At 43.5% G+C, this 14,600-nt stretch overlaps 2 protein-coding genes across 2 annotated transcripts; one reads left to right on the top strand and one right to left on the bottom strand.

Annotated features, from left to right (window-relative positions):
- The first annotated feature begins 184 nt into the window (after positions 1 to 184).
- LOC137866603 (cytochrome b-c1 complex subunit 6, mitochondrial-like) lies at positions 185 to 1,975 on the top strand. Its single transcript, XM_068702613.1, has 4 exons — positions 185 to 332; positions 714 to 794; positions 1,192 to 1,353; positions 1,624 to 1,975. Exons 1-4 carry the CDS (start codon positions 285 to 287, stop codon positions 1,654 to 1,656), a joined length of 324 nt encoding a protein of 107 aa, XP_068558714.1. The 5' UTR covers positions 185 to 284; the 3' UTR covers positions 1,657 to 1,975.
- A 1,200-nt stretch (positions 1,976 to 3,175) lies between these two features.
- On the bottom strand, positions 3,176 to 9,568 carry pif1 (PIF1 5'-to-3' DNA helicase homolog (S. cerevisiae)). The gene is made up of 13 exons (XM_068702634.1): positions 9,454 to 9,568; positions 8,599 to 9,204; positions 8,280 to 8,403; positions 7,873 to 7,998; positions 7,353 to 7,506; positions 6,540 to 6,654; positions 6,152 to 6,258; positions 5,800 to 5,939; positions 5,310 to 5,416; positions 5,075 to 5,162; positions 4,642 to 4,787; positions 3,683 to 3,874; positions 3,176 to 3,468 (listed from the first exon to the last, which is right to left on the bottom strand). The coding sequence occupies exons 2-13, from the start codon at positions 9,142 to 9,144 to the stop codon at positions 3,418 to 3,420; spliced, it is 1,896 nt and encodes a 631-aa protein (XP_068558735.1). The 5' UTR covers positions 9,145 to 9,204; positions 9,454 to 9,568; the 3' UTR covers positions 3,176 to 3,417.
- Positions 9,569 to 14,600: the final 5,032 nt, after the last annotated feature.

Below are 14,600 nucleotides of genomic sequence, written 5' to 3'. Positions count from 1 at the left end.
TATTGGTCCGTCGTCGCTACGACGGGCAAAAATAACAGTTCCGCCGCCACTTATTACGTGTATTAGGCGGGCTTTACACAAACCGGTCAATGATTGGACCAGAGGAACTCCAGTAACCGCTTTTAACCAATAGGAAATGTTCTGAGGAAACATCCGGTGACGCTTCCCTTCGCTTCTTCCGTCTGAACGACCTCACGTCCTCGACGAACAGCGGTGCGGCTGACGTACTGGGATCTCTGTCCTCTGCCGGGTTTTTTTTTGTGGAGAATTTCAGTGCCGTAATCATGGTTTTTGAGAGGAAGATGCTCACGTGCGACGACCCCGACGAGGAGGTACTGAAAAAAAGACCGATGTATTTGTATTTTTAGTCGCTTTTTGTATGTGTGTATGTGTGTGTGTGTGTTTGGCCATGTTACGTTACCCAACTCAGCGCGGTGACTCTGGTCAGTTTGTCGGTGTAACGAGTTCGGTGTCAACTCCTTTTGAAAACGTGTAGATGTGAAACGTAGACGGAGCTTAAATTGTAACACAAACCGCGCGTGAGGTATCGTTTTTTTAGAGGGTTTCTTGCTCTGCTTTACGGTGATTGGTTCACGGTAACTCTCTGGTTGCAACACCAGTGGCGTTATTATTTGTGGGTTAGACGTTAGTTGTAATACAGCCCAAACTAAATAAATGTCCTTTTTTTATTTTTTATTAATGTCCTTGACTAGGAGGAAGATGCGCCAGCTGAAGAAGAAGCAGAAGAAGCAGAGGAGGAAGAGGAGGAGGAGGAGGAAGAAGAAGACATGGTGGTAAGTTTTGTTCTTCATAGATCTGAGGAATATTCTTTGACTCCCAGAAACACTCACTTGCCACTCAAAGTTTTCACTATATTTATCTGGTTTGTTTTAGTTACTTTGCAGATTAATATCAATACATTATAATAGATGAATAAATTGTAGTATATTATAGGCAGGATTAGATAACTTAATTGAGCCCCAAGGGACGTTCACAAGCTACCCATCAGTATATAAAGTAATTAAATCAGCCCCATCTTTGCCTGTAGCAACATTAAAGTAGTGAAGACATCAACGCATCAATCCAATAGTTTCATTCACGTTAGTGTACAGTTCTGTGTAATTTACTCTCGATACTTTAAGTATACTTTTGACTCCATTTTCCACGATGTATCCATTTGTTCCCCACCAGGATCCTCTAGACACGATACGAGCCAAGTGTGAGCAGACTGATCACTGTGTGCACTACAGGCAGCATCTGGAGACCTGTGAAGCCCGAGTTGGCTCCAAATCCAGCACCGCTGAAGAATGCACAGAAGAACTGTTTGACTTCCTGCATGCACGGGATCATTGTGTAAGTGTGTGTGTGTGTGTGTGTGTGTGTGTGTGTGTGTGTGTGTGTGTGTGTGTGTGTGTGTGTGTGTGAGTGAGAGTGAGGCACAAACGGAGGATGGAAGTAGAGGAAAAATCCGAAATTCCCTTTCAGTGCCCAGATGGCTTATGAGAAACCAGACTGCATGTGACTGGATTTTTTTTTTTTTTTTTTTTTTTTTGAAAGAGCTCATTTGTGTATGTTTTTCTTCCACTAGAGATGCTGATCATGTTCTCCTCTCTCTTTTCATAGGTGGCACACAAGCTGTTCCATAACGTGAAATGACCTTCCCGCCCAGCTCCACAAATCAATTTAACACTCAAGATTCCTCCTCTGTTGTTGTTGTTCTCCTGTGTATTAATGTAAAATAAGTTCCTTGGGTTCCTGACCTAAATACACACACACACCACACTTTCTGTATACAGTGCATACTTGTGTAGATGGGGGTCAGAAGCAGTCTGTTAAATGAGAGCATCAAAGAAGGGCTCAGATCATTCTCACCAGTCAGTTCAAAAGCAAAACGTGCTTCTCTGGAAATGCATATCTCTACTCAGGTTCGGCCATGGATTCATTGTTCCGACTTAAATAAATGTTTTCTTTGGTATCCAGCGTGTCTGAGTTGCATCACTGGAACACTTGATTACTCTGATGGCCTGACTGTTGACTCAGGGCACAATCTATGAAGTCTTTGGTTGTGGGTTTGATACAGGAGACACTGTCAGTCAGGACACTGTTGGGCAATATGGGACAAAATATTGCATGAATTGTTTGATACAGAAGTCCTAAAAGTGTTTAGCAAGGCTTTCAAAGAAAAGTTAAACTATAGCCTTCTCACTTTTAAAATAGTCTCATGATACGGGGAGATAAATACAATACTACTAATACATGCAGTATTAGATAATATGGTATCAGAACAATGATGCCCTGCAGGTTTGCTGCCTCTTACAGCAAACCTGTACATCAACCAACTCAGGTTGGGGAGGTTCTTTTCTTTTGTATTTTAAGTTATCCGGTGAGTGTGTGTTTTGAGGTGCAGAAGTGTGTGTGTGTGTTGAGGTGCAGAAGTGTGTGTGTGTGTTGAAGTGTGTGTTGTGTGTGTGTTGAGGTGCAGAAGTGTGTGTGTTGTGTGTGTGTTGAGGTGCAGAAGTGTGTGTGTTGTGTGTGTGTTGAGGTGCAGAAGTGTGTGTGTGTGTGTGTGTGTGTGTGTGTGTTGAGGTGCAGAAGTGTGTGTGTGTGTGTGTGTGTGTGTGTGTGTTGAGGTGCAGAAGTGTGTGTGTGTGTGTGTGTGTGTGTGTGTGTGTGTGTGTGTGTGTGTGTGTGTGTGTGTGTGTGTGTGTGTGTGTTGAGGTGTGTGTGTGTGTGTGTGTTGAGGTGTGTGTGTTGAGGTGTGTGTGTGTTGGTGTGTGTTGAGGTGTGTGTGTGTGTGTGTTGGTGTGTGTTGAGGTGTGTGTGTGTGTTGGTGTGTGTTGAGGTGTGTGTGTGTGTGTGTGTGTGTGTGTGTGTGTGTGTGTGTGTGTGTGTGTGTGTGTGTGTGTGTGTGTGTGTGTGTGTGTGTGTGTGTGTGTGTGTGTGTGTGTGACGGTGGAATCGGACAGGGGTGAGGAGTCATCATATAAAGCCCATTATGGCCAAACAAGCCAATGAAACAAATGAATCCCACGAGACGTCGTAATAAAGAGCCTGCCATTCATCCGTCGATTCTCACCTTTAATAATATCAGAGCTAAGAACAAAAAGATATTTTAGGTAAGTGTAAGTAATGGTCGGGCACACGCTCTACAACAAAACAATGATCCACAGAGAGATACATGTTGACTAAAACTTTATTGGAATACATAATAAATTAAAAAAAAGGAATAAAAATAAGCTCGAAATGACCAGAAGGTGGCAGTGTGACTTCAAGTGCTGCAAAAACAAACCATGAGGTAGACGGACTGTAGATGTCTGTGGTTGCTTTAATTTAAGAAAATCTAAATTGTCACAAGAGGCTGGTAACATGCAGATAATTCACGCACACGGTGCATAATGTCGCAGCAGATGCAGATTCTCAACAAGAGTTTTCTTTGTTGCTGTAGCGAAGAAAGTCATCCATGGAGGCCTGCAGAGGGAAGAGGACACAAGACCGAGTAGTGTGTGAGAGACGATGCATCCTGGTGTGACGTCTCCATTGTGTTTTTTTTATGATCCTACAGTAATTGTTTGTATTCAACACGTCATGGTTGAACTGTAACTGAATTTCATGAAAAGCCGAGTCATCAATCAACGCTGTCCATAGGTTAGGACAATGAGACGAGGAAAAGCGCTGCATTCACCTGCATGAGCAGCCTCTCTCTCCTCAGTTTCTTGTAGAAGACCAAAACGTCTGGATCGGCCCTGACCACACGGGGGTCAAAGTCCATCACCCGCAAACCCTCCAGGCTCCGAGCCCGAGACAAGGCCACGTAGGCCTGACCGCTCTCAAACACCCGAGCTAGAGAGATTTCCACACAGTCGAGCGTCATCCCCTGAAAACAAAAAAGACACAGCAGGTCAGAAAAGCAATTGTCCAACCCAATTTATTCTTTTATGTCCACTCATTTCCTCTGAAGGGCTGCAGGTGTGGGATTTCCTTATTATTTCCGCATGCTTTAGCTCCCCTGCTGTAGATCAAACATTGGTCATGACCAATGAACTCCATTACCTACAGGAAGCCTTTCCCTCTCTAGCCAACATCAGTCCGAGGTCACGTTGCTGACCTCGGACTGATGGCGGCGAGGCAGCCGAGTGGTTGTGATTACATCGTTGCAGCCTGTGGGAAGCCTTAATAGTGGGTTGGTGTGCAGAGACAGTCTGACCAGGCCTCTAGCAATTTCCCGCGTCAAATAGCATTACTGTGCCTGTTCTCACTCATCTTTCATTTCATCATCTGGGAACCAAAAATTGTCAGCTCTAAAAATGTTGTGCCAATACATCCCGTAAGATATACAAGTGAAAACTCTGGCCTGCTGGAGGCGCTAGAAAAAAAAGTTAGGGGACCTAAAACATGTAGGGTGTATCCTCTGTGGATCACGAATGTCTGTACAAAACACTGCAATTAAACCCGAAGCCATTTCTAGCCATCTAGAGGCAATAAAAAAGAAAAATTATGGCTAATTGGCTAATTGGCTAAATAGCTAATTGAATTCTTGAATTGAAGCCATTCGTCATGCGAGTTAGCATTCAAGAGAAACGCACACAGAGCATTGGTGTGAGAGCTGTAGTCAGATCACCATGTGGCTGAACCCGTTCTCACCTGGCTCTTGTGGATGGAGATGGCCCAGGCCAGTTTGAGTGGCAGCTGCTGTCGACTCAGGTGGATCCCACCGCCCGACTTGAACACCCAGCGCTCAGGCTTCAGCACCTCCGTGGCACCGCACAGGAAACGCACACGTGGGAGTCCTGCGGGGAACGAGTCAGTGCATGGAGGGATGAGAATCTACCACCGCTGTTATTACCGACAAGACTTTATCTGTATTTTCGTTCAGGGCATTTGCCATCTCGTTTCCGCCTTAAACCGCTGATACAACATGACAAACCATAAGTTCTTCTCCTTTGAAATATCCTCCAGTGACTATTCCTTAAAGTAATCCTATGCACTTCTCTTGCCACTAAGCGTTCATGTTATTACAACAACATCAATACATTCTGAGAACATATTTCAAGACAATAATAACTCAAATACCGACCATGTTTTCCAGACTCAAAAGCCGCCACGACCCCTCGCGCTCCGTTCACCAGACCTCGAGCAACATCCAGGTTCTTAGTCAGCATGACCTTCAAAAGAACAAGCGTTACATTTCAGACAGTGTGTCTTCGCTCAAACTGAGCGCAGTACGGTCAACGCATAAGAAAAGTGCGATGTTGCGCGCGCGCGCACACACACACACACACACACACACACACACACACACACCCACACACCTGAGCTCCAACTTTGAGCTGGATCAGTCTGCCGACGGGGCTGTGAGCGTCTATGGTCTTCACCAGAGCTGGGTCGCTGTCCAGCGCCTCAAACACACGCGCAGACCCTGAGGGACAAGGAAAGATTCACTACATTAGGCAACTTATATTTTCTTAGAATTAACGTAAAACAAACAGTCATGTAAAGAACCTAAAAAAAAAAAAAGGTATCGGAGTATGAAACCAAAAACAAAAGAAATCAACATGAATCTAGTTGTTGGAAACTGTCTGAAAGTAACAACTTTTAAACTGCTGCCACAGTGGGTCAAAACACACGCCTTCCAATTTCCTGATGCAGCTATCGCTAACAAAATAAATAAGTGTACTGGTACAGGATACAGCAAATAACTTGTCGGAGACTGAAAATATGTTGTGGAAATTTTTTTTTTTTTTTTTTTTTAAATGCCTATTTTTAACTTGGATTTCAACCAAACAAAGCAACACTTCAGACCTGGCAGCTGCTGGAGTTTGTTCTCGTTTGTGAGCTCCACATCATCCTTGTGCGTGCACAGCCTGGTCGCTAGTATGCCGTCCCTCTCAATGCGATGGTAGGCGCTGTCCATCAGTTTAGCGGTGACGTCCTCAGTCACCCTGAATGGTGTCAATTAAGACAACTTTTCCTTTAGAAAATGCTATGCCTGAAAGACCCGTCACTGCCCTAAAAGCATTTATGCAATGCAAGTAAACACATTAAGTCATAATGGGTGTGCACTGGATTCACATTAGCTGTACATAAAAATAAAAATAAAACACATTTCTGCAATTAAATTGCTTAGTGGGGGGGAAAGTGCCCATTACGTTACCTGCCCACCCTCACTGCCTGCAGGAGGGAGATGAAGGACTGGTCAGTTTGCCTCCGCACTTCCATTAGCTCCATGTTGACCCGGATTACCTTACGCCAACTCCTGGCCTGGAGGAGGGAAGAAATGTCTCATATTATATGCTATAGACTAGAGCATTAATGCTCTTCAGCAAGTAAGCACATAGTGTGAAGCAGCGAGGCGAGGATTTAATCACAATAGATTATAGACGGGTTAAAATGTTCTGGAAAGGAACAAATGTAAACTATATTTTTATTGTTGCATTCATGCATACATGATATTTGACCTCTGCATTTAACCCATCCTTTCAGCTTACTAAATCAATGACAAACAAAAAACTGGGACGTTCTTAGACCCCCGGTGGTCTGACCTGGAAGCAGAAGCTGGCCTTTTCCTTTCCCTTAGAAACCGGAGGCAGCTGGAGGAAGTCGCCACATATGATCAGCTGGATGCCCCCAAACGGCTCCGTGGACCTTCTCACCGACCTACAAGAGTGCAGCGAGAAGACGCCAGTCACTGAAGATGAATATAAATAGATAAAACTTAAATATCGCTGCTTAACATAGCACCGAATCAGAGCACTGCTGAGCTTCTATAAAACTGATCTATTCTAACTGGAACCATGAATCGTAACAAAAAAAGTTAATTGGAATTAATAATCGCCACGGTTAAAAATAACCGTACTTTAACGATGTCAGTAAACAGGAAAAGGAACATAATGGAAACGGATATTGAAGAGGAGATTCAAGTCTCTGAAAGGAGTGTGTAAAATATGAAGAGTCCGCAAAATGTGTTTGGAAACTGAATTTAATTAGTATGTGTTTACCCAACACTAGCTGTCTGAAAGAGCTTTAATGAAGTGAGTCATATCGACCAGAGACCAGTCATATATTTGTATATTGTGTAAAAAAAAGTCAAGAATTATCAAATCAGTCAGATGTATAATTGAGTTCTGTGGTTTGGGCTTCTTGGTATCATTACTACAGTATCCTAAACACAATATCAAATACTTTAAAGGAAAGCTTTGTGTATAAAACATAATTTTTGGTTTAGAAAATATATGAAACAAGTCGACATATCGTACACCAATGTAAATCTCATATTTTACTAGAAATATGCAAACGTAATTCCCATTATGATACACTGTAGCGTCACAAGGCGATTTCTTAGACCGTCGTCTCACCTCGCCACTGCCTCGAGCTTATCAAAGAACTGGGCCTCCACCATGGAGACCTCGTCGATGATGAGGTGTCGACAGCTGGTCCAGTGCTGCAGCACCCCGGGCCTCTGGGCCAGCTCGATGCACTGCTCCAGCGGGGCAGAGCCGGAGCCAATACCTGGAGAGAGCATGAGTACAAGAGAGAGAGAGGAAAAAACAGATGTTCAAATCAATAAAATCAATCAATAAAAAACACTCAAATCACACCTTCTCCTGTAGAGTGAGATTTAATTAAACACATTTGTTAATGTGGCGAGACACCCGACACCGCCTCCTCCATTATATCAAAGATTCAGAACCAGAAATACGACAACATGCAAATCTACTAACCGTTTGGATAACATGCAATATTGTATACAGTAACTTGTTGACGGGGGGGAAAAAAAAAATAACCCGTGCATCTCTGACCACTCATGTGTTCTTCACAGAGACACGTTTGTTTTTCTTAAAAGTCTAAAGTCTCCTCAGAGACACGACGTCTCACCGGCAAAGTTGTGTAACGTCGTTCCTCCGATGTGACATGCTGCCACTCCTGTGCTGGCTGTGGCAAAAGTGCTTTTTGGAGGAAGAGATCCCATGATTCTCTTCAGTAAGAAGGACTTTCCTGTACCTGGAAACATGTAAAAAAAAAAAAAAAAAATTCCAATTTGTTTATTACCAGAGGGAAAAAAAACTCCAGAAATGTGTCATAAAAAAGGAGATTTACACCAGATTCTCTTGCGGAAATGATAATGACAAACTGCTTACTTACTAAATAGCAGCATCAATAATGCATAACATAATCCAGTAAGACAGTTCTGCAGAACGCATCATAAAGCATATCTTTGTAGACACCTAGTCATGACCAACTTTTAGTGAAAGCGTAGCTTTAATTTATTGCCACATATTTACCGGCACTTCCGGTGAAAAAGACGTTCTTGCCACTGAGCACGGCAGCGAGGACAGCGGCCTGGTCTTTGTTCAGCTTCCGTGACGGCAGAGACAGGATGGGCTTTTTGCTCGGGTTGGATTTCACCTGAAACAATCAACCGATTAGACACAAAAAGACAGAGAGTATATGATGGATGCAGGAGGGATCATGTTGGGGCAGTAGTCTGCAGCAGATTAACAGGCTTTGATAAGGAAAACAAAGGCAAGGTGTGTGTGTGTGTGTGTGTGTGTGTGTGTGTGTGTGTGTGTGTGTGTGTGTGTGTGTGTGTTTTCCACTCACTGGGCTGAAGTCGGTGTCACTTCTCGACCTTTTGACCTGCTGTCCTGCTACAGTCGTCCTATTAGTGCGGTCTACCAGCCCTTTAGGCGCCACTTTACTCCTCAGCTCATTGACAGTCTGGATATCCTTCTGCTGCAGGGGGCTGATGGCCTCGAAGCTGCGGGGCAGACCGGCTTTGAGCTTCTCTCGGTCGGTCATAGGCTTGCTGCTCAGCCGGGCCTGGTGTTTGATGCTCAGGGTTTTGAGGAAGAGGTTCAGCCGGTCGGGGGGGCAGTTGGAGATGAGCACCTGGATGTTTTCGGGGAGCAGTTTGACGGTGCACTTCCCTTCTCTGGCGAACTTTGTAAAAAGCTTGAATTCTTTGAGATGGTAAGTTTGCGGGACTTTCCCGTCGTGGACCCGCAGGAGAATCTCCTGGAACTCATTCCGGCCCAGAATTACAGAGGCTTTACGGATGACCTGCCTCCGGGTGGCCTGACCGGAGGCGTTCAGCTGCTCCACCGCCACACAGCACTGCAGCTGGGCACCGTCCTCCCCGTCCAACATAGCGCGCGCGCGCGCACACACACACACACACACACACACACACACACACACACTCTCTCTCTGCCAAATACAAGAGTTCACATTGAATCAGTTTGCTCGGAGATTTAAACAATGTGCATGAAACAGTAAACACGCTTTTTTTTTATTTTAACTCCCTGAACTGCAGCAACGTAACGTCACCGCAGCTGTGCTTCATTTAATCAACACAATCAGCTGTTACCGTTAGATCATAATGAAACAACTAAACATGAAGCGTGAGCGAGATTAACTTTAAATGTAGTTCCTGGAAAACTTTCACTGAGCTCTTACCTTTTGTTTTTAAACAGGTCCTAAACTTTGCGTCTCTTCCTTTCTCCGTGCAGCTCTCGTGAACACCGATTTTCAAATTGTCGTTTGCGTAAATTCAGCCAATAGCTGAGCGACGAATCCGGGCCAATCAGGTCGAGGGGGTTTAAATACGTAGCCAATGACAGAACGCGATGGGCCGTCCCCTCGTGGCTGCGCCGACCAATCGCTGGCGTTATGACCGATGGCGTCATATCTGTGTGGAATACACATGGCTATCCGGAAATAGCAAACCTCTTCAACAATAATGGCGCTATTCCCAAGATTAATTTCACATGAAACATATTGTAGTTTCTCTATTGGCAGAACGAATGTAGGTCATTTTGAAATGTGTATTTTCACCCTCATTGTGAAACTCAGAGGGCGTCTCGTAAGTTCAACTACAACGACATGTTGTGTACAAAACACACGACGAGTGCTCGTGTTTTGCTTAATGTCTGCTCTCTGTGAGAGGTCACAGTGATAGTGTGCTGCTGGTGTTCTCATCTGGAGAGAATGAAAGGATGGCTGATGGAGGGGGATGAAAGGGAGAGAAGGGGTGCTGCAGTGTAATGTGTTTGCAAAAAAGAAAACACGCTCTGGGATCATCAATAATGTATCATTAGTGGTGTGAAGTTGCAGTAAATCCTCAAAAACGCTGAACAAAAAGGAAAGGAACGGCCTGATTCTTCCTCTTTATTTATTTTCTTACTCCAGCCAAACTCTGGATTAAATGATTTATGATTAAATATGCCAGGTGTGGGACTACAAGGTCATTTTGGTGCTGTACAAAGGGGAATAGTTTTATTCTTCTAGGTCTCAAGTCATCAGCCCAATGGTTTTGCAGCTCTGACGTCTCAGTTGTGATCACGATTATTCATTATGTAAGTTATTAGAGAAGGTTGACTGAACCTAATACATTTGAAGGTGACTAACACCCTGATCTTTCGGTTGGGGGGAGGAGGCTGCAATAAACTGTGACAGGTAGCCTGGGTCTGGAGATTGTCAGTCTACACACGTACATTGACAATCAAGTAGGGGATCAAGTCAACGTTTCTGGGAACCAAAAAATGATGAGGATGAAAAAATGACTTTATGCAAAACATGATCACAGCCTTCCTCAAACTTTCATACGCTTTCAAATATCGCCCCCGCTTTGAAAGGTGTCAGTGGGTGACATGCAGACAAGCTTTTTTGCACTGAAATTGTGTGTCTAAGTACAAAACACAAGCAGTCAAGCTTAATATTCCACAGGTTTTTTTGTTTACTAATTAGACTACCTCAAGCAGCCACTTCGACGCAGTCCCTGTCCTTCTAATTTCAACAGAAACATGTGGACAAACATTGTTTTTGTGAATTTGGAGCACTGGAGACGGTCTCTTCTCAGATGGGATTATGTCCATTGACATGTAGCTATGACAATCTTTCTGCAGGCAAAATGTTGATCAGTGTTCTTCCAAGGCAGACCTTCAACCTTGGTTATAAACTTTCCAGTGGATTTAAAATGTAAGCATTTTAAAAAAAAAGTTTCCAGAAGATGATTCACGAGGATTCCTGTTATGAAAAGCAACACCTTCTGCGTCAGGGCCGTTCTCGCCGACGGCTCAAGCGGTTAACATTTGACTTGTAATCCGAGGTGGTTTGTTCTCCTGCGGGCTGCGGATTCCAACATGTGGGTTAAGTTCACTGTGCTTTTCATGATGTGAACAGACGGTCCATTTATAGTAAACACTAGCCTCTGATGCTACTGCAGATACTCAGGTCCAAATACGGTAAATATGAGCAGAACACATGACACGGCTCCGTCTAAACCACAACAACTTTTAATGCTCTGTATTCCAGATAAACACACAAAAAAAAACGAACAGCAGCAATGTTGATATCCAAGCATTCTGCGAAAATGGAAAGGTCCATCTAATGTGCATTACAGGAGGGGGTATTTGAAAGCTTTATGCAAAAAAAAAAAAAAATACTCTTATAAATGTATTTGGAGCCCACGGAGGCTCTCAGCAGTCATATTAATTGGAACATATTTTCATTAGAGTTGAGTGTTTCTCCACAGCGAGAGGACACAGCACAATATTTGCATTTTTTATTTTTTTTACCTGACCTTTAATACTCTCATCATTAGGCGGACAAATGATGAATGCTGGTGCTTGTCGCCTCCATCCTGCAGCGACATTATTGGTGACCTGAGAGCGATGTGTTGATATCACCTTATGAAGCAAATGACAGCGGTTCACGAGATAAATCGTCTTTATTGAGTATTGTGGGTGTTGATGTTGCGCTCTTGACATGCTTCCGAGGCGGAACAATGATCCCTTTCAGTGTATTGAGTTTCTCTGTCGGCCCACCATTAAAGGTTTTATTCTGTCCACGAAGACACAGAGCAACGGTGCCGTGCTTTACGTCTTTCCTTTCTCCGCTGTCTTCTCGCAGTGCCTTTGCCGTGACGTGTTTCCTGCAGTGGAGCTATACGGACCTTTCTTGTATCATGTCAAAGTAAAAGGGCACATCCACCCACCCATTCACATCCACCCACCCATTCACATCCATCCACCCACACCGATGCCCTCTGACTAATGTCCACAGAGCTACTTCCAAGCTAATTATGTGTGTGTGTCGCTCTTTAATACGAACTCTAAGGTGGGGAAGAGCGGCTGCAAACCGAGCACCGTAGCGTGTGTGTGTGTGTGTGTGTGTGTGTGTGTGTGTGTGTGTGTGTGTGTGTGTGTGTGTGGTCGATTCATTTTGAATTACTCATGCACAAAATCTTTCCCTCAAATGCATTTTAATATTTATATAACGAGCAGCTTTCCTCAAGTTTATTTAGTGTTTTTGTTTAGAGTGAGGACAAGTTAGTGGATGCAAATGGTTCAGCAGGACTCACACTCCCATGAAAACATACAATACAACAAATATCTCAAGTTATTTTTTCAGCTTCAACTAGCTGCGTGTTTGTCGTGGTGGAAAGTACCTACTCAAGTACTACACTGAAGTATAACTCTCAGATACCTGTACTTTACTTAAGTATTTCCATTTTATGCTACTTTGTACTTTTGCTTCGCTACATTTCAAAGAGAGATATTTTTTTTATGTTTTACTCAACTACATTTATCTAATAGCTACGGTTATTTTGATTTTACAAACAAAACAAATGATGAACTGATACAATATGATGCATTAGTATGGATTAAAGGCAGCCGATTAGACCGTCTCAGGTCGGTTTTGAGCAACATCTTTCTGATCGAGTTTTAACAAATAGGAGACAGAAGTCCTTTGAGACGGTTTGTCAAAATACTCGAGTTCGTCTTCTGCTGGTAAAAGCAGGACATGTTTGAAAAGGGTTTGAGGTTTTGGACTTGATTGATGATGAAGAAGAGGAATGATCACTCCGTGGTGTAAAGCCTGCGGGGCATTTTTGTATGAGCTAGTAAGATAGTAACCATGTGAAAGGAATAGTTCAATATTATTTGATAATTTGCTTTTTGCATGCAAAGAAGGCTTATCATTGGGCAGCTTAAAACAGGTAAAGCGGAGGACCTGAGCATATAGCATAATAAGGCATTTGTGCTATGGAAGGTTTGCCATGATGCTGATCAGGATATTAATCTTGTCCATATAACCCACACATACATTTCAAATAATTATTATTGAAAATAGCCACTATTCTATATAGTGTTTTTTGCCTACACTCACATTGTTTGGCTGGTTTTGTGTTTATTTTAGGTCTTGGTTTTTATAAAAATAGAAACAATTGACCATTTAATGGTAAACATACGAGCATTTTACAGGACCTGGTTCCTCTAGCCGTCTTGAACTCATTCAAGACTTTCATGGACAATATCCCAAATAGAACATATTGATACAGTCAACATGAACACGAGTAAAATATCTTAGTTTTTACAATTTGAATGTTGCTCCTGCATGCTGCAATACATTGAAGCATATAGTAGCATGAAGAAGATCCCTCAGAGGAACAGTGGCTCATTATCTCAGATCAGGGACAATATGGATTATGACTCACTCTGTGCTGAGTACGCATTGAGCCCCCGGTACAGTAATAGACCAATCCTTCACACACATCTTAGACCATCTCCGGCAATTGGACCCTCTGAGTGGAGGGATGTATCCTGAAGGGAAGGTGCGTTAATTAGGATGGATAGAGACATTAAGGAGGAGAGGCCACCACAAAGAGAATGTGATGTCACTGTAAAGTGTAGAATTCGAGACCTCCGAACATTTGATATTCCAAAAACCGTGCTTTTGAAGAATAGGCTGCAACAGGTGACCAAAGTCACGCAGACCCACACGGCTTGAACACACGTGTTAAAGATCAATGTCACAAAACACTGCGATATCAAAAAAGGCACACGGTGAACCTCAAACTCAAGTCCTTTTCTCAAAGGCACAGAGGGGCGGAACGTAAGCTGCTGAATCCCGTGAGCCCATTGAAAAAAACAACAACCATAGAGACAGGTATTGATATTTCCCTCTGGTGCAAAGCATTGTGGGAGGACGGTGACCTGGATTAAACTACTGAAGAACAAAAACAAATATTTGCAGCCCCTTTATTACAGACAGCTTTCAATGTGTTTTGTAATTTGGAAATGAGCGTATTCTCTATCTTGCAGAGGGTTAAAGGAGAAGAACCAGCAAGTTAGGAAACAACTCTGCTTTTTTTTTTCCAGATTTAGTATTCCAGTCCTCCAGAGACTCCTTTGAGTGAACTTACACCCAGGCCCTTTACCTTTGAGCTGTGGGAAAATGATTTATGGATTTTTTTTGGGGCTCGCATAATTTGAAAAGGTGGTCTCTGCCATCATTATGCAGCTTCTGTGGTGACAACCACTGTAGTTGGTCCCTCCTCCCTATTGATATTCGGGTCTCACAATAAGTCCGGCCGTCGACAGGTCACTCTGCACGGATTGTCATTGAGGGAAAATCCTCCAGAGGGTCATATTTTTAATGCACTTTTTCCCTCCTCCTACACTGTCACAGTGACACCGAGGTCTCCCCCTGCAGAAAGACCAGCAGGGTCCTTCAAGCAGAGTCATGGAACGCATCACCCTGACAGACAGACAGACAGACAGAGCCGGGGTGGGACGCACCGTTGGGAGGCTTCTCATCAA

Source organism: Cebidichthys violaceus, unplaced genomic scaffold (assembly GCF_023349555.1).
Source record: "Cebidichthys violaceus isolate CVI_PGR_0920_01 unplaced genomic scaffold, fCebVio1.0.p SCAF_87, whole genome shotgun sequence".
Classification (NCBI taxonomy): Eukaryota; Metazoa; Chordata; class Actinopteri; order Perciformes; family Stichaeidae; genus Cebidichthys; species Cebidichthys violaceus.
The sequence above is the reverse complement of the archived record's forward strand: the minus strand, read 5'-3'. Positions and strand labels throughout refer to the sequence as shown.

Bases quoted from the DNA above. Each gene is read 5' to 3' on its own strand.
- LOC137866603 (XM_068702613.1), top strand. From the start codon at position 285: ATGGTTTTTGAGAGGAAGATGCTCACGTGCGACGACCCCGACGAGGAG. The intron at 795-1,191 runs GTAAGTTTTGTT...GTTCCCCACCAG, and splicing joins AGGAAGAAGAAGACATGGTG to GATCCTCTAGACACGATACG. The intron at 1,354-1,623 runs GTAAGTGTGTGT...CTCTTTTCATAG, and splicing joins TGCATGCACGGGATCATTGT to GTGGCACACAAGCTGTTCCA.
- pif1 (XM_068702634.1), bottom strand. From the start codon at position 9,144: ATGTTGGACGGGGAGGACGGTGCCCAGCTGCAGTGCTGTGTGGCGGTG. The intron at 7,507-7,872 runs GTGAGACGTCGT...TGCTCTCTCCAG, and splicing joins GACGTTACACAACTTTGCCG to GTATTGGCTCCGGCTCTGCC. The intron at 5,163-5,309 runs GTGTGTGGGTGT...GTTCTTTTGAAG, and splicing joins AGCTCAAAGTTGGAGCTCAG to GTCATGCTGACTAAGAACCT.